Below are 23,933 nucleotides of genomic sequence, written 5' to 3' on the forward strand. Positions count from 1 at the left end.
TTTAATTAAATACACTTCAATATTCCAGTAATAACCAAGCTATGAAGAACAATCCACACAAACAGCTTTGTAAATGTACCACTGTCATGATTTAATTCTACGCTCATGCAAAAAACAAACCCTCCATCCATTCAATCTTTTGTATTTTTTTTTCTTTCTTACCTCACTCTCACCATAAAGCTAACGAGGCTTTTTTTTTTCTACTCTGTGACACGAGTAAGTCTCAATTGTCCATCCAGTAAAAGGTGAAAAATGACAAGAAAGAACACATGCATAATTCATCATCATCATCATCATGTAAAACTGCATATATATTTTTGTACGGTTGCTGTGGCTTTGACAATAACTCCATAACACGTGTTTTTCCTCTGCAAACAGTAAATATTCATACGATGCAAAAAGCTACACAGTGAATGAATGTGTTTAAAGTTTAGGTAGTTGGTGCAATCACTTCTGGTTTGGTCACGTGACACCTATGTACAACATTAAGACTCAAAAGTGGATTCATACCCTGTCTTGTCTGTCAGGTGGAAAGGAAAACAGAAGGAAGCTTCGAGGCTGACGGATTGGCAGCCTCGAAGCAAAACTTAAAAAAAAAAAAAAGTGACAAGTGCAGTGCACATTATTGGCCTGATAAAATAAAAATAACAAAAATGTTCGTATTGGGAGAGGGGGGGAAAACATTTTCAATGTTAGTGATGGAAAATAATTACATTAAAAATAAATCAATGTTACAAAGTGTAAGTAGGGCAAAACTGAACAAAAAAATCAACTAATTTGATAAAAAAAAGCAAATAACAAATAAATACATAATGCTCATCTTAAAAAAAAATCTGACCAGCTATTTTTGAAATGAAATTGTGTGTGCCTAATGGTGTCATAAATTTCCAGTCGTGATAATCGAGCAAGTAATGATGCGTTTCCTCTTAAAGGGATGACGTTGGCTAGCAATGTGCTCATGTGACTTTTGTATGTGTGTGACAGTAGCAAAGGCTTGCAGCAGTTTCATACATTTAAACCCTTTTTTTTCCCAGTTGTGACTCTGAAAAACATCCAAAACACGAAACAAGTACAACATTTACAACAAAGAAAGGACTTGCCGGTTGATTGCCTTCAGCAGAAAAAAGCTCCTCTTAGAACTCTTCCTCCCATCATGCCTTGATTTTTTTTTCTTTATTATTATTTTTTTTTTTTTTGCCTCGTGTTTCAGCCGACAGTCCGCAAACATGCTTGTTGGAGCGAAACACACAATTACGGCAAGCCGAGATGGACGATAAACACGAGACGTGGGGGGGGGGGGCTGACATCATCATCATCACGATTAAGACGAGGGAGGAAGAGGAGCAACAGTCGGAGAAACAGTACAGGCCAGTGGATGTGGAATCATGCTTACACACACGTATGGATGGAAAATCCCGTCAGCATTTATCACATGTACCCGATGACCGCCTCGAGTTTCACGTACGAGGTCACGCTTTGACAATTCAGCGCACGATTCTTTTACTCGGACAGTCTTTCTACTAGTGCGCTGAAATGAAAACAAAGAGCGCACACCAGTACGACCTTAAAATGGCTGTCGAGTAGAAAATAAACGCTCAAACGCTTTCCCATGCACACACACGCACGTACAACTTGCATATATATGAATCCGCACGTTAAAAAGAATTCCCCAAAGTATGTTAAAAATACATAAAAAACACTAATAAAAGTAAAAAAAAAAAAAAGAATGGCGGTCCCTTTAGGTAACGTGACGAAACAGAGTCCAAATTGGACCTTTATGCTTAATTCTTGTTAGTGCCTCACAATTCTCCTTAGGTGTGTGTGTGTCTGTGTGTGTGTGCGTGCAAGCAGACAAGATGACGGCGTGGACAGGGGCGGGGCGACGGCATCGAACGCGTGCGCCCTCCGCAAACATGCACCATCCAAACAGAAGAACCGCACCGCTCCGTTGGTGGGCCTCCTATTCCTTCAGTCAAGCGAATTTTTGGTGTGTGTTATTGTTGTTTTTGTTGTTTTATTCCCTCGTCATTGTTCGATTTGTGTCACTGTCATGATGTATGTTGTTACCCTCTTGTTCTAGGCCAGGATGCTTGCGAGCACGGCCGAGAGACGATGCTCCCCCAATCGGATTGAAGACGAGCTGAGAAAGAAGAAGAGTTGTTGTAAAACTGCCCTAGTATAGCGCCAACTACTGCCGAGGAGGACTTACACACAATAGATTTGAGTATAGTGGTTGTTATTGAGTACCTGAGAAAAATAAGTATCGGTACAGTCAGACCTTACCGCGCATGGAGTTCACTGCAACGGTGCGGCGGGAGCTCCCGAGCAGTGGAAATGGACGTTGAGCCACTTGGCGTCGCGGCGCTGCCACACGCGCGTCTCCTCCGACTGGCATGAGCGGGGGTGGCCTTGCCCGTCCATGTACTGCGTCAGGCGGATGTAGGCGACGCACGCCGCGTCTTCGCCCATCAGATGCACGTGAGGGTTGAGGATGGTGGTGTGCACCGGCTTGCTGTTCTTACTCAAAACTGATGGGAAGTCAGAAGCGGATGGACACTTAGCTTAGTCTCAGCACGCTAGAAGCTAATATGGCTACCAAGGTTATTATTATGGCATAAATGAACAAATTACAAATATGTTCCAATCAATTGTGATGGTATCAACGAGGACAGAGGAAGCCAAACGTACGGTTGTCAAAGTAGAACTTGTGGAAGTCCATGCCCTCCACCAGATTGCCCAGAGCTTCCGGCTCAAAAGAGGTCAGGCCCGGATCACAGATTCTCCTGCCACATGACAACAAAAACAAATACGTGAAAATATCTGATGGAAGTTCTCAGAGGTCAGTCGGTGTCATGGAAACTTTGGTAAATTTGATCAAGAAAAACAACAAATATTGAAAAACTAAAATAAAAAAATAACATACGTGTAAGCCTCAAAGTCGCCATTGTTGATGGCTTCAATCAACTGCTCGGTCATCTTGATGATCTCTTGTTTACGACCTGAAAAGAGAAGTCAAAGACCTTGAAAACAAGCAGTAAGTTAAAGACAATAAACCACAAACAGGAAGTTACAGTAAACAAGTCTGCAATAATTACAGTGTGCCAGTAGGTGGCAGCACAGGACTGCAAAGTATTAAAAAAAAGATTGACGGGAGCTAATTTACAGATCACAGAGTGGTTTGGGTTAGGTTCTGGGTACTGGAATTAATAATTTAGGGTTAGAGGTTATGAGTTCACATGGCTATAGAAAGTTAAAATGCACTATTGCTCATGTTCAGCACAACCAACAAGGGAAAAAAGCCAATATCATTATCATGACCATCATCAGGTCAAAGCAGTTGACAGACAGCAAGCAGCCTGGCCAAGGATCAAGGGCGAGGAAAAGCGTCGGAAAGGCTTCCTCCTCTTCTTCTTGTAAGAAGATTAGCTCCTTTCTGGAGGTCCTGAGACTAATTAGAGGATTGCGTGTCAGTGCCACCATGTGCCTCTCGGGCAGGACACCACACTTATGCTAACATAGCCAGGTCACCTAGGGGAGCCTATGATTAGCTGGATCAAAGTCTGGCTAGGGACATTTACAGCACAATTTATATCGACTTACTGTATAGATTCCAATAATTGAATGAATAAACACATTTTAGGGGGGGGGGGAGACTGTTGGCAGGCCCCTGTAGGTGCTGCTGTTTTGGCTCGCAATGTCATTTTTCCGCAAGGGTGAGAGAAAAACAGCATGCTGAGAAGGCCAAAGTGGGTCAAGTACCTTTCCTACCTTTCATATCCTCCTCTTCAGCGTTGTTGCAGCTCTCCGTCGAGCCCTGGCGGGAAAACATCGCCACAGGCTTGAGAATAAGAACGACTGAACAAAAAAACAAAAAAAAATACAAACACCTCACTACATACATGACAAACCTGACGGATGGACAGATGGAGACACGACGACCTCCCGGGAGCACAAACCAGCCAAGGCAGTGTCCAATCAATTTATTACTTGTTCCATATATGATTTTAAAATATTTTAGTAAAAAATGCAGTGATTTTCTCTACTTGTATGATTTTCGCGATAAATTTGTTATTTTTAAATAATTAAATTTCATTATTAATAGTTGGATGATTTTTTTTACACTACTATTTTTTTATTTCATTTGTTGATTTTACTAAATACTTTTATCATGGCGTCTGAATTGTTTATATTTATTTTACTACACAAGTTCTTTTTTTTTTTTTTAATACTTATTTTTCTAATTCTTAGATTTTTTTTTCCAATTAACTGTGAGCATCTTACCTTGATACCGTCAGCTGGGTTGTGCACGACAGTGGTCTGCGATTCCTGGGGGGGAAGGGAGGACACACTTTACCATGCAGGGATGAATGACTGATGGATGGATGGATGGATGGATGAAGGGCAAGACGCCAGGGAATAACAACGTATTCCATGACAACAGACACAATTTGCTCCTTGGCTAGAAGTGAGTGTGCGCCGCCTTCTGCTATTGCATATTTCCTCCTCTCCTTTACTTAAAGACAAGAACCACGGAAACATGTTTGCGTGTGTCGATGAAGAAATGCAAGGACGGAGGACGGCGAGCGGAACATGAATGAAACGGAATGGAAAAGTGTCACGCGGCTCAAAAGCGTCTTTGCCCGGGAAAACTCGTTAAAAAAAGGTGCCAGACAGACAAACGGAAGAACGGAGAGCGAGCGGGCGAGCGAGCGAGCGAGCGACACGAGCTCATCATCTCACCATCAAACAAACACTCGAGCTGGACTTCCTTTTCTGACAGACAGCAATGAAGAGGAGGAGGAAAATAAATGAGCAAGAAAATCATAATCCAAACAAAGAAGCAGCCACATTTTTGCACACAGAAAGGGAAGGAAAAGCTGACAGTAAAAAAAATAAATAAGTGAGCCGTTAAGGGAATCAAAACACTCGGACAAAAATTGGTTGGTCACGATAGTGGTACTTGGAGTGCTACATATTTTCTTTTGTAAAAACTTCTGAGTTACACCTGTATGTTTGAAATCCTTGTTTGGTGTATTTTAGCCTGAACTTTTGAAATAACGTAGCTTTTAAATGGCATGCACGAACCCGAACCACCACTAGCTCGACAAAGAAAGCACAAATTTGCATAAGCCAAAACAATAAACAGTTAAATTGAGTCAAATCTGTGCACACGGGAAATCTAATAGTAGCCTAAAAGTCTGAGAATCAAACAGGAAGACAGAGTCAAAGTATATGAAGGCCAAACGGAGGGTGCTCGGGGAAAAACGTACCTTCACGCCGTCCGACTTTTTGTTTAATAAGGTTTTGCAAGCTGCAACACAGAAATGGCAAGAATTAAGTCAAGAGGGTACCGCAAATTTCGTTTTCACAGAGTATTTGCCTAACAAAGTGAATAAAATACAGTCAAACCACTCAAAGTTACGCTAATTGCAAAGAATGGTTAGCCGAGTAGCATACTTGCCCAATTAGCCAATTTGTGACAAAATCTCTAACCCTAGCTCTTAAAAATTACTTTTCGTCTGTGTATTTTCTCAGTCATCCAGTCATGGTCCTCCACAAATGAAGGAAACCAGACTTTTCTTGTTTGTTGAACTGTTGTTTTGTTCTCTGAAAACATTCAATAAGCGATTTAAGCGATGATGCTATGCTATTAAGCTAACAAAATATGACGCATACTATAGAAGAGGAACTGTGACACAGGAAAGGATCTGTCTTAAAATGTATGAATTATACTTTAGGGGTTCCCCAAAATTCGCTGAGATGTCCCTCTTGGCATTAGATGTTTGACCAAAATGACCCAAAATTCGGTGGACATGTCAATATAGGTCGCAGGAAAAAGTCTCAAGGACCCATGGCTGAAATTGAAAACGAAAACAGCCACTGGGGAAATTCTACAAATAGGAACCCCAATAAAACGATCTTCCGAAAACACGACGTAAAAAACGAATCAAGGCCTTATTCCGCAATCCCCTTACCTTCCGTGTTAAAGAGTTGGAAGGGTGGCCGTGAAGAAAGTAAGACAGACGTATTTATTCAGGTTAGCATTGAAAAAAAATGCAGACGCTAGCACCGTTGTGGGCTTCATGCTGTCGACATGCAGCATTCACTTCAAAAGACAACAATCGAAGCTTGGAATTGAATTTGAGCAATATCAAAGCATTTAAAAGTACTTTGTTATCGTACACGCATAAAAGTTGTATGTTTCGAAACGCCTGCTTATCCTTTGATATTATTTGGACTTTGAATGTCAAGGATAAAAATGTATTGATAGCATAGTTTGTCTCTACATGCAAACCAGCAGGCAGTCATCACGGGACATTCATTGGAGCATGTAGCATGCACACTGGCACGTAAGGCAGGCACTGGCCGGGCATCGGGGTTACAAACTGATGCAAAGGCGGCAAGGAATGGGGAGCATCATGGAGAAAAGATGCTAGCTAATATTTAGTATTTAATTGGATTACAGTGAACCCCCGCTATTCACAGGAATTAGCAAAAAATACCATCTTACAATATTCCACTCAAAAATAAGAAGCTTAGAAATGATTTGACTAAAATGCACTCTAAATGCAAAGACACCTTATGTCGCAACCTGTAACAATATCAATGATACTTTCTTATTTGCTACTTTATGACTTGAGATACACAATTTTGGGTTCAAATATCCGTTCCTTAAAGACTAATAGAATCGGCAAATAAATGCTATTCAATTTGCCAATTATGTGTTAGCTTTAAACTAGCGGTTTTAAAGGCAAATTTATATGGTGGTTTAAATCACAGCTTTTAAATTAAACATAAACTAGAAGTGTCATTAAACAGCTTGAAGGCAATTTTATTATTATGTGAGGGTTCACTGTATAATGTAAAATATTTTTTATTGGATGGTCAAGAGTAGGCAAGAGATTCAAACATTGACACATGCACAAGCACTGAAAGGTTAACACCTGAGATTTGTTCTTTTTTTTTTTTGTCTTCTATCAAATCTAATGACAACCAATCAAAAGCAGTCCAGTCAAGAGTGGGAGGGGTCTGTTGGTTGTTTTGGGGGGGCAAAACCGCAGACCGCATGCCGACTGATGCAAAAATCAATTGTACCTTCTTGCGCCATGGCGGCGGTGCTGGTGGTGGCGGCGGGACTTGTGTGCTGCCGTCCCACTACGGCGGGACAGAGAGGGATTCAATATGGGGGGGGGGGTCACTGTTGGGGGTGTGGGACGGCAACCTCGTTTACAGATTGAAGTCTGTAAAAGTAGCGTGATTTGACCAAAACCGTTTCGACTGCGACGTTAGTTTCTGGCACTAGCTGAAAAGCGGGATGTGGTTCTCAATTTAAGGTTCCTCCATCTTTCGCAGAAACGTCCTGCGTGACCTAATGAGACGCCTAATAGCTTTAAACATCTCCTAATCCGGTTTCGATGAAGGCAGACCCAAAGCAAAGCATGTAATTCACTCTTGGTGGCTTCCATGAACACAAATCCAAAACAAAGCCGAGATTCTATCAGCTTTGAAGCTTTCCATATGTACGCGGGGGTCTTGGCAGCACTTGTCACTTGGTCTGGATCAATGCCGACTAATGGAAAACAGTTGGCAACGGCCCACGGGAGCGACTTTACTTACACGGACGTATTAAAATGCCACACGTGTGTTTGAATGTGGACTACCAAGACTGAGAAATAAATAAGACTGAGTCCATTTGTCCTCTTTGGAATTTCAGATTTAGTGTTTACAAAAAAAATAATAATACAACTCTTACTTACCAGAGAAGTTCCTGGACACGAGCATCGTGGTGAGAATGGCTCCCTGTAAATCAATTCTTAAATGTTCGAAAAATCGTCTCATTTATGGAATGTGAGTGTGTGTGAATATCTACCTTCAGTTTCCTTCTGGCGTTGAACTTGCGCAGACACTCTACAGTCTCTTGGCGGTGCATCATGGAGGCCACAGTGGAGCGTTGCTGTAGTAAAAGAGTAGCAAAGGCTTTTAAATAATGCAAAGTATCAACATTTATGAAGATAAAGTCTGCCAAAATCGACCTTACTTAATTAACACAAAACTTCCTATTACACTGTGGGTCAAAATAACCCTTGGTGAAGTTCAACAAATACAAGTGAAAAAAGATTCAACTATTTCAATGCAATTCTTAGCTTATTCTAATAAAGCGCGTTTGGAAATTTTGTATCAATGAATTAACCGCCGCCACATAATCAGAATTCTTTTTTGGGGGGTTAAAAAAAAATAAAAAAATAAAAAAATTGTGTAACCAATTACGATTTGCCCTAAGCGCTGTCCCCTGGAAGAACATCTCCAGGGAATTAGTACGAGCAAGTTTCATGTTCTCTAAAGTCATGGAAAGTAAGTTTGTAAGACTTTTTCCCTCAAATGAAGTATGCGCATGACTTCATTAGGCGGGAAGTAGTAGGGGGAAAAAAAAAACCAGATGGATTCCAAGACGTCAAAGAAAAATGAAATATTATGTAACTTACGCAGACCCAGGGATGTTTGAGGGCCTGGTCGGCCGTGATCCTTTTAGCAGGGTTAATGGTTAACATTTGATTGATCAGATTTTTGGCCTCGGGAGTCACCGTGTCCCACTCCGGCGATGGGAACTGAAACCACAGCAATATTTACATTTACACACATCGATATTCAAATGATCCGAACAATGACTACCATTATTTGACACTTCCAAAATTGCTGATTGGTGGAAACAGGTGGAAATGGGAAGACATTGGAGAAATTGGCGTGAGAGAAAAACAAATACTGACGTCGTAAGCTCCGGCTTTGATCTGCTGGTACAGTTTGTGCTGATCCTCATCCCAGAAAGGAGGGTAGCCCACCAGCAGGATGTACAGGATCACACCTGACGCACACGTACGTGTGAAAATGAGTTTTGTGCTCACGTTACATTGGTAACATGAAGACTGACCGCATGCCCATATGTCCACCGGCTTGCCGTACGGGTCCTTCCTCAGCACCTCTGGCGATAGATACCCTGGAGTCCCCGCAAAGCCTGCGCACAAAAATGTTTGTTTAATCATTTTCCACTATCACATTTATTTCCATTATTCTTGACTTTGGACTTACCAAACCAGGCCTGCTGGTCTCCCTGTACTTCGATGGCCAGGCCGAAGTCGGCGAGCTTGACCGCTGCTCCCTTCATCTTACTGGCTAGGAGAAGATTTTCCGGCTGCAAGAGACACAACACACACACACACACGTCAGTATTAACTCAGTCGAACATGCTGACTTGCTAACGGGTGCATAGAGCCGACAAAATAGAGCTGGATAAATAAGAGGCGACGCCACGAGTTGCTACTGCAGCAGCCGGGTGACCTCACCTCAGGGTTACCATGGCAACCCAACCCAGATGGCCTTTTTCCTCATAAATGTATGACTAGATGACGTGTCTTAATGTTGGCAGTTCTACATGAAGGAGATTTTTTTTTTTCAAATCAAACACAAACGTCTGTGTAAAATTTCACTGGGTTCTGCGCGAAAGGCACAGACGACTTCACGCTATTTTTAGCGTTGCAGCTCTGATGCAGCAGTTTTGTGGGATTTCTGCATGAAAGAGTTTGACTGGAAATTTATCAGGGAGTGATGCTTGTCTCCTATCCTTTACTGTGTTATGAGTACCATCACAACAAAGATGATGAGGTCAGAATGCGGTCGCGGGTGAATAATTTGGCTTGGGCGGGAGCTGGGGCTTGAAATCGTCACCCGACATCATGTCATTCGCCGCCAAAAATAGCATCTGTCCCGCTGTCGTCATGCTCGTCCAGAAGAGAGGGAGAGGAGGGTGGGTAGAAGGAGGGGTGCGGACAAAACAAGCGAGGGAATTCGGAGAGCGTCTGGTGAAGTGAGAGGGAAGGAATAATGTGATCATGTCTCACCTTCAGATCCCGGTGCACGATGTCATGCTGGTGGATGTGGCTCACGCTCTCCAGGATCTGATTGATGCAGTGGCTGCACAAAACACACACACATCGAGACATTCGAAGAGTTCATACGCAAAAGCAGATCAAGCAGTTTTGTTTTTTTTCTTGGTTGAACATAATGTAAGGTAATTTAATTATATAACTAAGATCTTAATTTTGGAACAGATGACAAAAAGAACATTAAATTCCACGTGGGAAGATTTTTCCCTTTTTGAATGACAAAGACATCACGACCTTTTCATTTTATATGTGCGTTCCGAGCGGGTGGTAACGCTCGTCAACAAGCCCCGAACTACGATTCCGGCTCTTCATAACTTATTCATAAAATGGCATTTAGAGAATGCTCGCACGGTGCCAGGAAACAAAAAAAAAAAAAAAACATGCAAAGGAATCATTAGTAAGACGAGGACATCAATCTGAACGCACCTGGCGTCTGCTTCGCTGTAATACTCTCTGGCGACGATATCCTCAAACAGCTCCCCGCCGGTGACCCTACGCACACGCATAGTATGTACGAAGATGAACAAGCAGATGTAAAAAAAGAAATTGGATCGCCGTGTGTGTACTTACAGGTCAAAGACGAGGTAATGGAAGCCCTCCTCTGAAATGCTGTCGTGAAGTCGAACTGGTGAAGACGACAAATGGGAAGCAGAGTTATTTGAAATATTAATAAATGAGGAAGAAAGTGGTGGTTGTCCAAAAAAAAAAAAAAAAAAAAAAAAAAAAAAAGGTATTTTGGTCACTCACTCATTTTTTGTGATAATTCAGTGGCAGTTCTAGGGGGGGGGGGGTCATGAGGGCCAAGAGACCCCCCCCCAACAACTCACCTATGTTTGGATGTTTGAGCAGACGACAGATTCTCGCCTCGCGCTCCAATTTCTGATGATCTGAAGTTAGAGAAAGACAAAAGGTTTAGGATAAACTGTGACAAAATCGTATGCAAAAAAAAAAAATGAACCCAATACGTCGAGAATAATCAACAGACGTCCCAATTGGTTCATTTTGTGGCCTTTTGCAGGCGCCAGGATGTCAAAAAGACACTTAAGCGATAGAGGAATCTTTTCAAGCTTTTGTCGAGCTTGCACATGCAAAGGAGCAACGGCCGGTTATTGTGTTTGCACACACTCGAGCAAATGCCTTTTTGCACTTAGTGAAATTAGTCTTGTGGGTTTGACTTTAATATAATCATCGTCTGTTGATGATTCAAATGGCGAGGAGAGGATGACCCAGCGTGTTTGTCCCGTGTTCCGTTAATGGCACATTTGTGTGTTCAGAATCGTTTTACACTGGAATGATGGTTCATTTTGTCGAGGATGTCGAGAGAATACGTAAAGTTAGCGATAGAATGTAGTCCCTGGAACAGATGGGCTGCTTTCATAGGCCGGAACATCTTTTTTTTTTGGTCATTTGACATCAACCGAGAAGCAATGAACATCTTTAATCCTGAAATCTGAAGCATCAGATATGCAAAAAAAATATATCGAGGGGGGGGGAAGTCACCCGGAGGAGTCACGGGAGGTTTGTTGAGCTTGTTCAAATGTTCCGAGCGACTGGAAAAACATTGGCAGGAAAAGTGGGGAACACTTCCTTCCTTCACAGAAAAATACCAAGAGGCGGTGGAAAAATGAAGTCTTCCCATGGAAATGCCTGATGACTACTAAATCCGCCTCATGTACACTTGTACTACGACTCTCACGCTCAAATATTTTATATCCGATTAATCGAAGAATCGGATATAATTTCATTTGCATTAAAGTGTATGGAGAAACATGGAAGTATTACTTTTTGTGAGCCTGGAATTAAAAGATTTAGAAAATCTTAAATTTAAAAAAAATGTCTGCCGAGCAATCAATTTGATCTTCGGTGTGTTGCCGATGAATCGATTCAGTAACAATTGCCACTGCAGGTGTGAATGTGGGGGGGAAAAAAAGGGTCACAATCACATTCTAGCACGTTCCAAACCCATTTTGATCTCCTCTGGCTTCTATTTCAAGAGGACTGCCATCACCGCGTGTTTTTCATCCGATGACCATCTTGTTTTGGGCAGAACAATCAAAGGCGACATTCCACAACCTTCCCGTCTGTGCTATAATTGGCCCGTTTCGACCGCTTGTATTCTTAGAAACGTGCCGAGGCCTGCGAAAAAGAGGCTATTTTTCAAAGCTGGCTCACCGTGACGGCTTTATTACACCGGGGAATGACAGGAGGCCTTGGCGGACTTGAATGACTCACTCAAAAATACGCTAGCGAATCCTGATAAGATCTTCTTGGTTTTTGTGTTAAAGTCAGACTTCCTGTATTGCGACAAAACAATTTGCTGGTTTGTGATTGGTCCAAATCAGCTATGTTTGAACAACCGGACAGGGATGATAAAAGTGATGCGTGACTTTGTGAAAGTTGTTCTTTAAGATAACTTATTGGTCGTGAAAACCTACGTGGGCTTTAATGGCAACACGGCAAAAAGTTTCGACTTTGCATCATTAGCGTTGTTTTGGCAACCCCGCCCACATGATGCACATCCTTTTACAGCTTTCTGATGCAGGCGCATCTCAGCGTTGGCTCCGGAGAGCTCAACACACACACACACACACACACACGGCACTTAGCCCAACGCGATTGATTAATGGGACGACATCATCGCATTCGTTTATCCATCAAGCCTCCTCTTCCTCCGCCTCTGCCTTGGTGCCGTTCTTAAATGTGTGGGCAGGACGGATGGATATGCGGATGCCGACATTCGGCGTCTTTGAAAAACGAGCCGTGCTCCCTCCCCCGCCGACGTCAATTCACTTGCGACTTTGACAAGACATTTCAACACACAATAAAGACGCAGCAACAAACGTAGTGCTTTAGCCGGCCATTTTTTGTTGTTGTTGTTTAACTTATTTTAGTTTAGTTCTTTTCGCACATTATGCAACCCCTTTCACAGAAAAATTCCTTTTTGCAATCTCTTGGCATTGCGTTATTGCCATGTGGATTACGCAGTTTGTGAATATGAGCATCCGCAATACAATATTAATAAAACAATAAACAAATGAAAACAATATTAAAGGTATCAGCCTGTGTGTGTGTGTTTGTTTATAGGGTGGTGCGAGCTCACATGAGACATATGGTGGCAGTAATCAGACTTTCCGGGTAAGTACGTTAGCGAGTGCTAACAGAGGCGTTTTTATTTAGATGATTTATTGCAGCTCTCGGACGAAAGTAATAAAAAGTGTGCACGCACACCGGCGAGGACACTCCTGTAAATGTTTGTGTGAAGACAGACTTGCTGATGCTTCACAATCATAAGTTGAGTCTAATCTTACTCACATATAAACACGCAGATATAGAATCGATTAATTGATGAATCGGAGAGAAAAAAAAAAAAAAAACTGTTTTGATTTCCATCTATTTAGACATAAAAAACAAAACAAGATATGATTTGAAATTGCCAGTAAATGTGGATGAAAATTCAATTCAGCCTTTTGTAACTCAGCCAAGTGTCTCGTAGCTCTCGAGGAACGCGAGCTGAGTGCAAAGAGGCGCCGTCAGTTTTCCAGGAAAAGCGACAGGCGACTCACCTCTGGCCGACAGCTTTTTGGTGTTGATGATTTTGGCGGCGTACTCCTGCCCCGTGGACTTCTTCACGCAGCGCCTCACCACCGAGAAGGCGCCCCTGGAGGCGGCACGTAAACAATGCGAGTGTCATATAACGAGCACAGCATGTCTAACATACACAGAAGGGAATCGCTCACACTTATAAACAGATTCCCGCGGCATGTTGGTTTTGCTTTTTTTTGGGCGACAACTGCACCACATACGAGCGTCAGCGGAGAACGGGAAATGACACAGGGAGATGAATATTAAGATGAACTATTTGAAATTCTTTTTTTTTTACAAATTAGCGGCCAACGTTTTACACATGTTTGTGAAGAACCTATTTCACACACTCGTATGGCCATTGAGAACATCATCTGGACAGTTTATGATTGGAGGCTGGAAGGCAGTTTGACCCTAGAACTGATGAACTGGCTAAACATCATTTCCCATAGTGGGTAAAAAAAAAAAAAGATTCTGGGAGTCAACTAGAGGCGTCACTGAACGACTTGTTGGTTTCATTCACTGCTTTCATTAGCACGCTGGCTGTCAACAGGAGAACAATTTTCCCCAGTGCTTGACAACAAGTAGCCGTTTACAGTACATTGGCCTGCTTGCATTTAAAGGCACGCCGCAGCCGCCGCCGCCGCTAATGGGGGTGCGGAGAGATTAGGGAGAGCAGCTTTGCAGCTTCATCGTGTTTGTGTCATCACACACACACGACGGGGGTGCAACAGCGGGGTTGTGCAATGCCAAAAACTCGCAGTCCTGCATGCAAAATGTCAAAGAAGACTGCACAAAAACAGCACGGTGCGTGTGTGTGTGTCTTTGTATGCGGGAGGAAGGATGCCACCACCATGCAGGTTGTGCACCCTAGTGGGGGGGGGAGGGAGGGAGGGAGGGAGGGAGGGAGGGAGGGAGGGATTCACAACCAAGTTCGGCATCTGTTGGAGAATCCAAACATGGCGCAATGCACCTATAAACGCCACGATAGGGGATTAAAAAGCAGGCAGCAATCAACAAGACACGCGCGCGTTGAACAAGATGGTGCACAGAGCAGAGAAAGAGATAGAGAGCGAGAGGAAGAAATGAAGCAAGAAAGAGGAGAAGGAAGGGGGGGTATCTTACTTCCCGAGTTCCTCGTAGAGCTGGTATTCATCCGTGAAGCGGGTCGAGGTGACCACCGTAGCCATGTTGCAGGGGAGAAGGGGGGGATCGTGCAGGCTGGATGGACGGGAAGCTGCTAGGTGGGAAGGCTGGAGAGACACCACAGAGAAGGCTTGAGCTTCGCGCAGGGAGGGGAGGGGCGAGGAGCTGGAGCCTAACCAAGATCCTCTATGAGGGCGAAGAGGCTCTCTGTCGCACGGCGGTAATGCCTTGAGATACGAGTTGAATGTTTACGGGTTAGCATTAAGATAGCAGGGGCACTACTACGTCAAAATGTTTGCTTATTTAAAATACTCTTTGTTTTAAATTTAGTTTGTCACAAAACAATTGGATAGATAGAACTTGAGAGTCTCATCCTGTCTTCACCAGCATCTCTATTTAGGACTTGAGAGCCTCATCCCATCTTCACCAGGATCTCTGCTTGGAGAAAGCAAATGGTAGTGAGAGTAAGACCTCTCTAACGGAGCTCGTCTATGGCCGTAGTAGTGTAATCCAACGGTTTAAAATGAACAGCAGCCTTAGGGTCAGTTTGAGCCTTGCTACAGTCCTATTAAAACACACTAATCTGACCAGAGATCAGCTATTAAAGCCAGAGATTTCATTTGAACGATCTGAGATGAATGCAGCAATATTTTAATGTTTTGCTGCACTGACACCAAAACAAGACCCCATGAATAATGAATATTTTCAATTTGTTCTCATCTAAAATATTTCAATACCATAAGCGCCTTAAAAGGACATATTTATGAACGAAACATTTTTGGTAAATAGAAGCGTAAAAATCATGATGGTGAGAAGAAAAAAATTGGGGACCGTCTTGAGAGTACACTGCTGAGTAGTAGAGTACATTAGCGTTGGGACTAGCTCGTAACACTCCGAAATGAGGCAATAACCCCATAATGACAAAGTCGTGCTAATTTATGTCTCGGCTCGGGTATACGAGAAACGCCCGGTCGCTGTAGTGTCACAGCGCATTAGTGTCACCCCGAAGGCTGTGACGCGCTTAACAAGCCGGGCCTACGACCACTTGTACCCATCTGCCTCTTTTTAGGCCTTACTCTTCACACCATTACGAAAGAAAAAAAATATATGTGTCAATGGAGGAGCTTTGGCTGGTGGTCATATCGAAACGCTCTACTCTGAGTTTCCAGAACAGACTCTCCCATACCTGTAACACAACTTTAACGCAAGAAGGCTCGAAGGGAGGGAATTGTGAGAGCATGTCTGTGGAATTTTTTTCTCCTGGAGATTCTTTCCAATGAAGAATATTTTCAGTATATTTCATTTTCACTTCTTCAATAGTGGAATTTCATTGTGTTATTGTAATGATTTATACGCGCCATAAACCGGGATGAAATAATCACTTCTTCCGTACGCCTCCATTACTAAAATTCTGGATATGGATGATCTGTCTGCAGGGCGGGATGAGGTCATTCGCAAGTCAGTCGACTACACGCATGTGTACACATGCAGTAAAGCATTGGGAGGAGGAGGAAAAAAAAAAAAAGCACACAGAAATTCTAAGTCATGTGACTCCAGATGGGAAAGACAGCCGAGTGAGTCAGTAAGGTTGCTGATAAGAATGTTCTTCCCCCATCGCTTGCGTTTTTGTTTTTTGAGGGAAGGTTATTTGACAATCGGGAAACCCTATCGTCTATTTTGTCAAATCGTTCATCTCAGTTCAAGTCTGCAGTCCACTATTGTTGATTAATAACGCGGGGCGCTTCTCTTTGGGCTAAACTTCACGGCTGCGATGACACAGTAAGAGCAGTGTTGCCGAGTCCAGAATGAGTCATTCAGCAAAAATGTTTGCAGCTCGCCTGGCGGCTGCTTGCCATAGGGACACTCTCGCTTTTTCCTTTCACTGATCGCTGACAGCGCAAAAGATTTTGCTACGTTTGATGTGAAGCTACATGAGAGGGTCGAGATAGTAGAAACAAAATTGCTCTGAGCTAACGACAGCCATAATAAACCCTCAAACTATTTTGTGTCATTCCGTTGTGTATCTTGGCAGTGTGAAAATGAGCATGAATAGTGATTTTGTTTCCCCGTTAATATTCATTTTTAAATTAATAATTAAAATTAATTGTCATCTCTGTGGCAAAAAAAAAAATGTCCCATAGACAACGACAGAAAATGAATGTTTTGAACCCAAAAGTTGTTCATTTATGTAAAATAAATACATCGTGGATCAGCACTTTTTGTTATTCATCAGGGCAACGCTGGGCCACCATCCCAGAAAGTGTCATTCAGAGATTGATAGAAGACTCGCAAAGTAGTTTGGGTGTTAGTGCATGTTATCATAAATTAATGTTATTTCTCATCTTTCATGAAATATCAATAGATTCGATGGATGTTTGCAATCTGGGGAAAATTATACTTTCTGTAAAAAAAAAAAAAAAAAAAAAACTCAGATTATATTGCAGCCATACTACTCTAACAAGGAAATGACGAGGAAAAAAAATAATAGTAACCCAACTATAGTTCTCATTGGCTCGAATGTGGCTAGCTTGACAAAATGAGCATCACAAGAAGAAGCCACAGTTAAGTTTAAATGAGCATCAGTCAATAATGAATACGAAAGCTTCCTCCCACGTACTGAATGCATTGTGTTCCCCGCCCGCGCGTGTGTGTGAATGTGTGTGTGTGTGTGTGTAGGCATGCATTTGTGTGACACCTCCTTGGTGATTTACAGCATGTGACGGTGCTTTATTTCCACAGGCCATCCGAAGCAGACTGGAAAAGGTTCGTGTGGGCATCCGACTCAAAAGTCTCAGCCAGCAATGTCTTCTTTTTTTTTGTCCTTTGAAAGAGGCAGTTAACAAGCTTTGGTTAGTCAGTTAGTAAGAATCATAAGAGTAAGCAGTTTTTTTTCTATGTACTGGAAAATATGCTGGGCTTTAAATGTTATGGCTTTTCAGTCAACAGCCTGTTAACGTTGGGAAAAAATAATGACTTTTTAAATGTCCAGCAGGGGGCACTCTCGAGGCTACATTGACCCTTTAGGTATGCCAAATAAACTGGTCAACGTAGTATTTAAAATACGGGTTTACAAACATAGTATATACATAATCTATACAATTTGTACCACCCTAAAGCTGGCATTTCAAATCTAATGAGTGAGGGGGTAAAAGAAAGATATAGAAAAGTCATTTACAGTCAATTTATTGCGCTGTTTGCACATGCTGATATGACATACGTTACAAACCTTGATTATGAAGATCCTTGCGCAAGACAAAAAATGAGTAGGACGAAGAAACGGAGGGTAGCTGCAGAGAGGGTAGCTGAGGGACTGATGGTGGGTGGCTGACGGGGGAGTTGACCAAAATCGGCAAATGAGGATAGCTGAATATTCATGAACAAGATAGACGAGAGGCATTTTCTACGGTAGCTGTATCACGTGCTGGCCGCTAACACGCTAACTGATGATGAAAACGTTTTCCTGAGGGAATTAGTTGGGTGCGGTTTATTTTGTTAAGCACTGTACGTATATCATAAGTCCCAAATAGAGTGTTTGACATATGATGACAGAATACTACATTTTGTTTGGACCTTTTAAGGTCCCCCCCCCCCGCAATGTCTTTGGGTGTAGCAGAACAGGATGTCCTCAGAAGAACACGGCGTTCTTCTGCAGACGCGACCTCACCTTTTTAAAGAGTGCTTTTAATTTGCACAACTTGCATTGCTTGACTCTTGTGGCCCTGCTTTTCCTGCCAGCCTCATCTCCATCTTGTCCCTCCAGTCCCAGCCAGGGTCCCCACACCCCGCCGTGCAGCTCGGGGTCCGCCATGGGGTCGTCGGGTGGGTTTCTCGGCAACACTGCGGTGCGGTTGTACTCCGCCAGCCGGTTCAGGAGATGCTTGACGATCTCCGGCCGAGCTCGGGCCATGTCGCACCTCTCGTAAGGGTCGGAGGAGATGTTGAACAGCCATACCGACTTGCCCACCTCGTTGCGCCGCTTCTCCAGGCCCTGCCAGCGCTCCGGACCGTCAGTGTTGGCCCGCGGTGGCGTCCAGTCGCCGTCCCCCACGTTTCCGGTCAGTAGCTTCCAATCCCCGGCGCGGATGGCCGCCCTCACCGCCGTGTCCCAGATCCCGACGCCGTTGAGCACCAAAGCCTTGTCGTAGGGCTCCCCGGGTTTCCTGGAGACCGGGTCGATGTTGAAGAGGATTTCCGTGCGAGGTGAGGGGAGCCCCTCGCTGATGGCGCCCCAAAGGTCGTGACCGTCCAATCCTCGGTGGGACTGCGGGGCACCAGCTAGTGACAACAACGTCGGGTACCAATCCGAGACGTGAATGAGCGCCTTGCTGACCACTCCCTTGACCTTCAACAGGGGACTGTGGACAAATCCCACCGCCCGGATGCCGCCTTCCCAGTATGTCCCTTTGCCGCCCCGAAGTGGCCAGTTGCTTCCTCCGGACAGAGGCTGCCCTCCGTTATCGGACGAGTAGATCACAACGGAGTTTTCATAAAGACCGCTCGCTTTTAGCTGGTCGACCACTTGTCCCACGCCGTGGTCCAAGCAGCTTAGCATGGCCGCGTAGTGACGACGGACGCGATTGGTCTGGGACGGGTACAAGTCCAGGAAGTGTTCAGGTGCCTGCAGGGGTGTGTGGGCGGCTTGCAAGGAAAGGTAGAGGAAGAGGGGCGTGCTCGAATTGTGACTCCTCAGGATCTGCTTCACTCTGTTGGGAAGGAGGGGTCGTGTTAGGTCATGAAGATTTCCAAGAACTGCAACTCTCACCTGTCAATATAAAGCAGAGTGGAGTAATTTCCCGCCATGTCCCACGCCGGCGCGTCTCCATCATGCAGGTCAAATCCACAAGCTTCGGCATTATCGCAGCTCTGATAGGAGAAATGGTCTCCGCTACCAGTGAGCGTGCCCAGGAAGCTGCGAAAGCCTCGTGCCGTGGGCGAGCAGCCGGGCCTGCAGAAGCCCAGGTGCCATTTCCCCACCATGTGCGTGGCGTAACCCGCCTCCGACAGACGCTCGGGCAGGGTGGGGACGTCCGGGGGGAGGCAGAGGGGTTGACGTGGACGGATGATTGAATGCTGCAAGCCCGTGTGAATTTGGTAGCTGACAAGAAAAAAAAAAAAAAGTGATGAGTTTAGGAAATAATTTTACAGAATGGTCATCAGTGCTTTGACATACAACAATTTGAGAGTTTAAACACGAATACAAAGTTTACTAGCATGATAGACTTTGACGTCTAGAAGTAAATACCCCAATTATACAAATAGAAATGTTCACAGGGTTATAAGACTAGATAGATGCTAGTTTTGATAGCTGGACTATGGCATTTAGCAATTTGCATTAAGCTAGCTGTTTACGTGCATTCTTTAAATAATGTGTACTTCTATTTATTCAGTTTAGCTTGACAGTAATTTTGAACCAAAAGTGTCAATAATGAATTTGAAATGACAAGTCGAGCAAGCGCAGAATATGGAGTTGTTGTATATAAAAAATAAAAAAAAAATTAAAGTTACTGACCGTCCTGTCATGAGTTGACTCCGAGAGGGCGAGCAGATGGGTTGAACGTAATAATTTTCCAGTTTGACTCCCTCCGCCGCCAACCCATCCAAGACGGGCGTTCGGATGTCCGAGCCGTGGTAGCCGACGTCGCCGTAACCCTGATCATCCGCCATGATAAAAATCAGATGCGGCGCCGGGGGATCGGCCCGGTACCCCGGGAACCAGATCGCCAGGAGAAACGCATAACAGACACTTCCCTTCATCTCCAAAAACAGAAAATCCGGGGGGAAGCCTATTGTAGAAGTAGCCAGAGATGTTGTGCAGGGTGGAGGGTGAAATGCTGGGAAAGGTTAAGGACTGTTGGTTGCGTATGGAAAGACACACCTTTGCAGGAGCTTATTACATTCCACTGAGCTTTTGGGCGCCTCGCACCTTGACTGGAAATCGAGGTCAACTTTGGTGTGTACACGCATCCCCGCACAACGGAGTACTATATGACCACAGAGTCATATAAGAACCTGGACACTTGAAAATTCATCCCCTCGGTGTTACAACGTCGGATAACATCAGTGTTGTTGCAGTGAGGAAATCACATTGGAGGTGTTTTCCTTAAAAAAAAAAAAAAAAATCTTTTTATCTAAAACAAATATGTTTTCATTGTTTTCTGCATACACAAAACAATGACTCATAACAAATTCATAATAAAATGTTTTAGATTTTGTTTTTTTTATAGATTTTTCAAGAAATTAGAATTTTGATATGTTAAACATGAGGATTGCTTGTTGCATTTGAATAAAAAAACTAAATACTATGAAATTGACTAATAATCCCTGAGTTGTTTATATTTTACATTTTCATATTTGATATTTCATATAAAACGCTTTAAGTGACCTGCAAGACGGCACCACCAGACGATTACCGCTGGGGGGCGCCAGTGCTCAACACGACGGTATGAACGATGAGGAGGATGAGGAGGAGGATGCTGCTGGGATGCTGATGATGCTGAAGTGGACTATCCTGCGGGGAAGGACACGCAAAGAAGAAGAAAAACGAGAAGGCAGACAAAGAGGAGCGTGGATACGGGCGCCGTGCCGTGTTCCTGCGCCGACGTAAAAAAAAAAACACCAAGAAGGAAGGAAAGAAGGAGGGAGGAAAAAGAAGAGCCGGTTTGACCGCTAAGGAAGCTATTCTGAGGAGGTGGGCCACGTCCCGGGAGGCGGGAACCAGCCTCACGTGGCGTCCATGTTGCTGTGACGATACAAACAAGCACGCAAAGCTCATGAGCGGCCACTCGGATGTCTACATAGGTAAGCACGGCTCGATGATGTGTACGTGTGTGTGTGTGTGTGTGTGTGTGTGTGTGTGTGTGTGTGTGTGTGTGTGTGTGTGTGTCAGTGTCACTTGCGTCTCTTTATGCGTCATGTGAATCACATTGTAGTGAATAAAGAAACTAGACAATCCCAAAAAAAACAAAGCAGCTTAGCGTGTCTGCTGAGTAACATGTTCGGAATTTGAAAGAGAAAAAAAAGAAAAGTGTACACACCCCTGTCCAAATGTCAGGTTTTGTGACATAAAAAAAGGAGACAAAGACAAAGCAATCCAAAACTTTTTCTAGCATTAATGATGACTTCTAAATTGTTCAACTCAGTTGAAGAAAAATATTTTTAGAGTGGAAGTAAAAATAATGTAGTAGTAAAATTGTCCACACCGTCCTAGCTGGGATAAGCCCATGTTCGGAATTAAACAATGATTAAAATTCATCTTAAATGAGTCAGCTCACACTTGGCACGATGTGAAATTCTGCAGATTCATACCTCATTAAGCTCTTCTAGAAGGTTTTACCAAAGGCTCGTCTACCGTTTGAGGATTTGTATATTTTGGTATTGAAATTCTGCCTTTGAATTTGTGTATTTAAGGGGGGAAAAAAAGGAAAATTCCAAGAGTAAAAAATAGGCAATGGTGAAATGAAGTGAAACTAAACACAGACACGCACCTACACACACGCATACAACACACACACACAACAAACACCGGCATATCGTAGGCGGGTTATAGTGATTTTTGGCTCAGGCAGCTTGCTCTCCTCTTCCTCCCACACACTTTTAAACTCTCTCGTTGGAGCCGCAAAGTAAGTTGACGTTTCGCGGACCTGACAGAAAGGCTGCCGGACGCTTTTTATGCGAATATCACCGGCGCGTTGTCGCTACGTGAGCCATCACCAAACGGAATCTCTTCTTCAAAGTGGCCTTAGCGTTGGAGTGTAAATGTCAGCGTTACAACACTAATCCCAAAAGCGTGATCTGAATTTGATCAAATTTAACAAGGAAAAGGGGATAGGCCGCATTAAAAGTGATCTCAAAGGGTCTGACCGCTGACCTCCTCACCGAACAGCCCGTCAGCGGGACCCTCGCCGTCACAGCGAAAGGCGCACGGCGTCTATCCGCTTCCCGGTTCCCGTTTGGAGATAAGTCGGGCTGTCGCTGTGAATGGATGAGGGCGACGTGTGGTCCTAATGGACTGTCAGGCTGATCTGGGAGGAGATGGATGAGGAAGCGTACGCGCATAGAGAATACCTGGCACATGATGGAGTGATGCTAAACCTTCAGGACCTTTTGTATCCTTTCTTGCTGCTTCTCCCTTTAGCATATTTTAGCATCACCAGCTAACTGGAAGAAAAATACTAGCGCAAATTCAACTTTGAAATGTCATTTGTCGAATTTAGTCAACACTTGATAAAAATCGATATTTTACAAGCTTTTATCGGTCAAACTTAAAAATCAAAAATGAAAAGACACTCAAAATACACAGATTGGAGTGGAACTGCCAGAGTGTGTCAGAAAGTCAGAATTCTGAGAATAAAGTCAGAATTCTGATTTTAAGTGAGAATTCTGACTTTAAAGTCAGAATTCCCACTTTCTGACTTTAAAGTCAGAAATCTGAGAATAAAGTCAGAATTCTGACTTTAAAGTCAGAAAGTGGGAATTCTGACTTTAAAGTCGGAATTCTGACTTTAAAGTGAGAATTCCCAATCTGAATTCTGAGAATATTCTGCCTTTTTTTCTCTGAATTGTAACTTTGAAGTGAGTTCTTCTGTAATCTTCAAAAGAACTTCAAAGAAATATTGTGAAATGTCTGCTTCCTGGTAGGGATGCCAACACCTTTGTCAACTATGCAATGAATGTTATTGTTGGTAGGATTTAATTATCTTCAAACCGAACCGCAGCGTTCTCAAGTAGTCAGTTGGCATGTTAATTCAATGAGGTTTTTTTTGTTTCCTTTATAATGTGAAACAATGTAGCGTTTAACCTGGTTGCGTTCTGACTGGTATAATTACAAAGACAAATTGTGCATGTATCAATTCTAACATTTCCTTCACTTTTAAAAACTACAGGTATTGCTAACAATTTTTAGCGCCATGCATCTTTCGAAAATATTTGAACAGTTTTTACTCGTGTATGATTTCAAAGCTAGTTATCCATCAGTTTGTTGTGTACCCTATTCTGTATCTAATAACATTATATAAGACATCCTGTATATAATTGATACGGATCACGGAGGCTAACTGAGTACATGCGGCCCGTGACAAAAATGAGCTTGACACGCCTGACTTAAAGCCTGCGGCCATGTTCCAACAAACGGCAATTCAAAACATACATTCACGTCCAAAATGTACTCACGCACACACATATGCACACAAATCAAATCAGATTTCCGCCAGTTTCTTTAAATCCAGTGGCTGATAAGTAATCAATTAAAAACGATAATGATCAATATGA

The 23,933-nt window shown here is 43.4% G+C and overlaps 2 protein-coding genes across 5 annotated transcripts in view; both read right to left on the minus strand.

Annotated features, from left to right (window-relative positions):
• LOC147050021 (calcium/calmodulin-dependent protein kinase type II subunit gamma-like) overlaps positions 1 to 23,933 on the minus strand; it is a 38,964-nt gene continuing 15,031 nt past the window's right edge. The window contains exons 2-22 of one of the 3 annotated variants that reach the window (XM_085922836.1): positions 17,378 to 17,487; positions 14,646 to 14,773; positions 13,502 to 13,596; positions 10,766 to 10,825; positions 10,509 to 10,563; positions 10,365 to 10,430; positions 9,894 to 9,966; positions 9,085 to 9,187; positions 8,927 to 9,010; positions 8,766 to 8,860; positions 8,484 to 8,606; positions 7,871 to 7,954; positions 7,758 to 7,800; positions 7,096 to 7,155; positions 5,271 to 5,311; positions 4,282 to 4,326; positions 3,769 to 3,814; positions 2,924 to 2,999; positions 2,689 to 2,783; positions 2,284 to 2,528; positions 1 to 2,140 (exon numbers count right to left, since the gene is read on the minus strand). In XM_085922836.1, coding sequence (XP_085778962.1) covers positions 2,296 to 2,528; positions 2,689 to 2,783; positions 2,924 to 2,999; positions 3,769 to 3,814; positions 4,282 to 4,326; positions 5,271 to 5,311; positions 7,096 to 7,155; positions 7,758 to 7,800; positions 7,871 to 7,954; positions 8,484 to 8,606; positions 8,766 to 8,860; positions 8,927 to 9,010; positions 9,085 to 9,187; positions 9,894 to 9,966; positions 10,365 to 10,430; positions 10,509 to 10,563; positions 10,766 to 10,825; positions 13,502 to 13,596; positions 14,646 to 14,773; positions 17,378 to 17,487 — 1,715 coding nt within the window. In that variant the 3' untranslated portion in view covers positions 1 to 2,140; positions 2,284 to 2,295. Of the gene's footprint in view, positions 2,141 to 2,283; positions 2,529 to 2,688; positions 2,784 to 2,923; positions 3,000 to 3,759; positions 3,815 to 4,281; positions 4,327 to 5,270; positions 5,312 to 7,095; positions 7,156 to 7,757; positions 7,801 to 7,870; positions 7,955 to 8,483; positions 8,607 to 8,765; positions 8,861 to 8,926; positions 9,011 to 9,084; positions 9,188 to 9,893; positions 9,967 to 10,364; positions 10,431 to 10,508; positions 10,564 to 10,765; positions 10,826 to 13,501; positions 13,597 to 14,645; positions 14,774 to 17,377; positions 17,488 to 23,933 lie in introns of all 3 variants that reach the window. The other 2 variants (XM_085922835.1, XM_085922834.1) reach the window with 2 other exon arrangements.
• On the minus strand, positions 17,468 to 22,863 carry LOC147050022 (arylsulfatase I). Of its 2 annotated transcripts, XM_085922832.1 has the most exons (4): positions 20,176 to 20,828; positions 19,429 to 19,761; positions 18,331 to 19,369; positions 17,468 to 17,990 (listed from the first exon to the last, which is right to left on the minus strand). In XM_085922832.1, the coding sequence occupies exons 1-4, from the start codon at positions 20,418 to 20,420 to the stop codon at positions 17,898 to 17,900; spliced, it is 1,710 nt and encodes a 569-aa protein (XP_085778958.1). In that variant the 5' UTR covers positions 20,421 to 20,828; the 3' UTR covers positions 17,468 to 17,897. The 2 variants fall into 2 exon arrangements, with proteins under 2 accessions (XP_085778958.1, XP_085778959.1); XM_085922833.1 differs by having other exon boundaries at positions 17,894 to 19,369; positions 20,176 to 22,863.

The sequence above is a fragment of the Syngnathus leptorhynchus genome, chromosome 10 (genome assembly GCF_054491065.1).
Source record: "Syngnathus leptorhynchus isolate UIUO chromosome 10, UIUO_Slep, whole genome shotgun sequence".
In the NCBI taxonomy this organism is placed as follows: domain Eukaryota; kingdom Metazoa; phylum Chordata; class Actinopteri; order Syngnathiformes; family Syngnathidae; genus Syngnathus; species Syngnathus leptorhynchus.

Coding starts and splice junctions, on each gene's coding strand:
- LOC147050022 (XM_085922832.1), bottom strand. CDS start 20,420: ATGAAGGGAAGTGTCTGTTATGCGTTTCTCCTGGCGATCTGGTTCCCG. Junction 19,370..19,428: donor ACTCTGCTTTATATTGACAG/GTGAGAGTTGCA, acceptor CCTTCCCAACAG/AGTGAAGCAGATCCTGAGGA. Junction 17,991..18,330: donor TAAAAGCACTCTTTAAAAAG/GTGAGGTCGCGT, acceptor CTCCCCCGTCAG/CCACCCACCATCAGTCCCTC.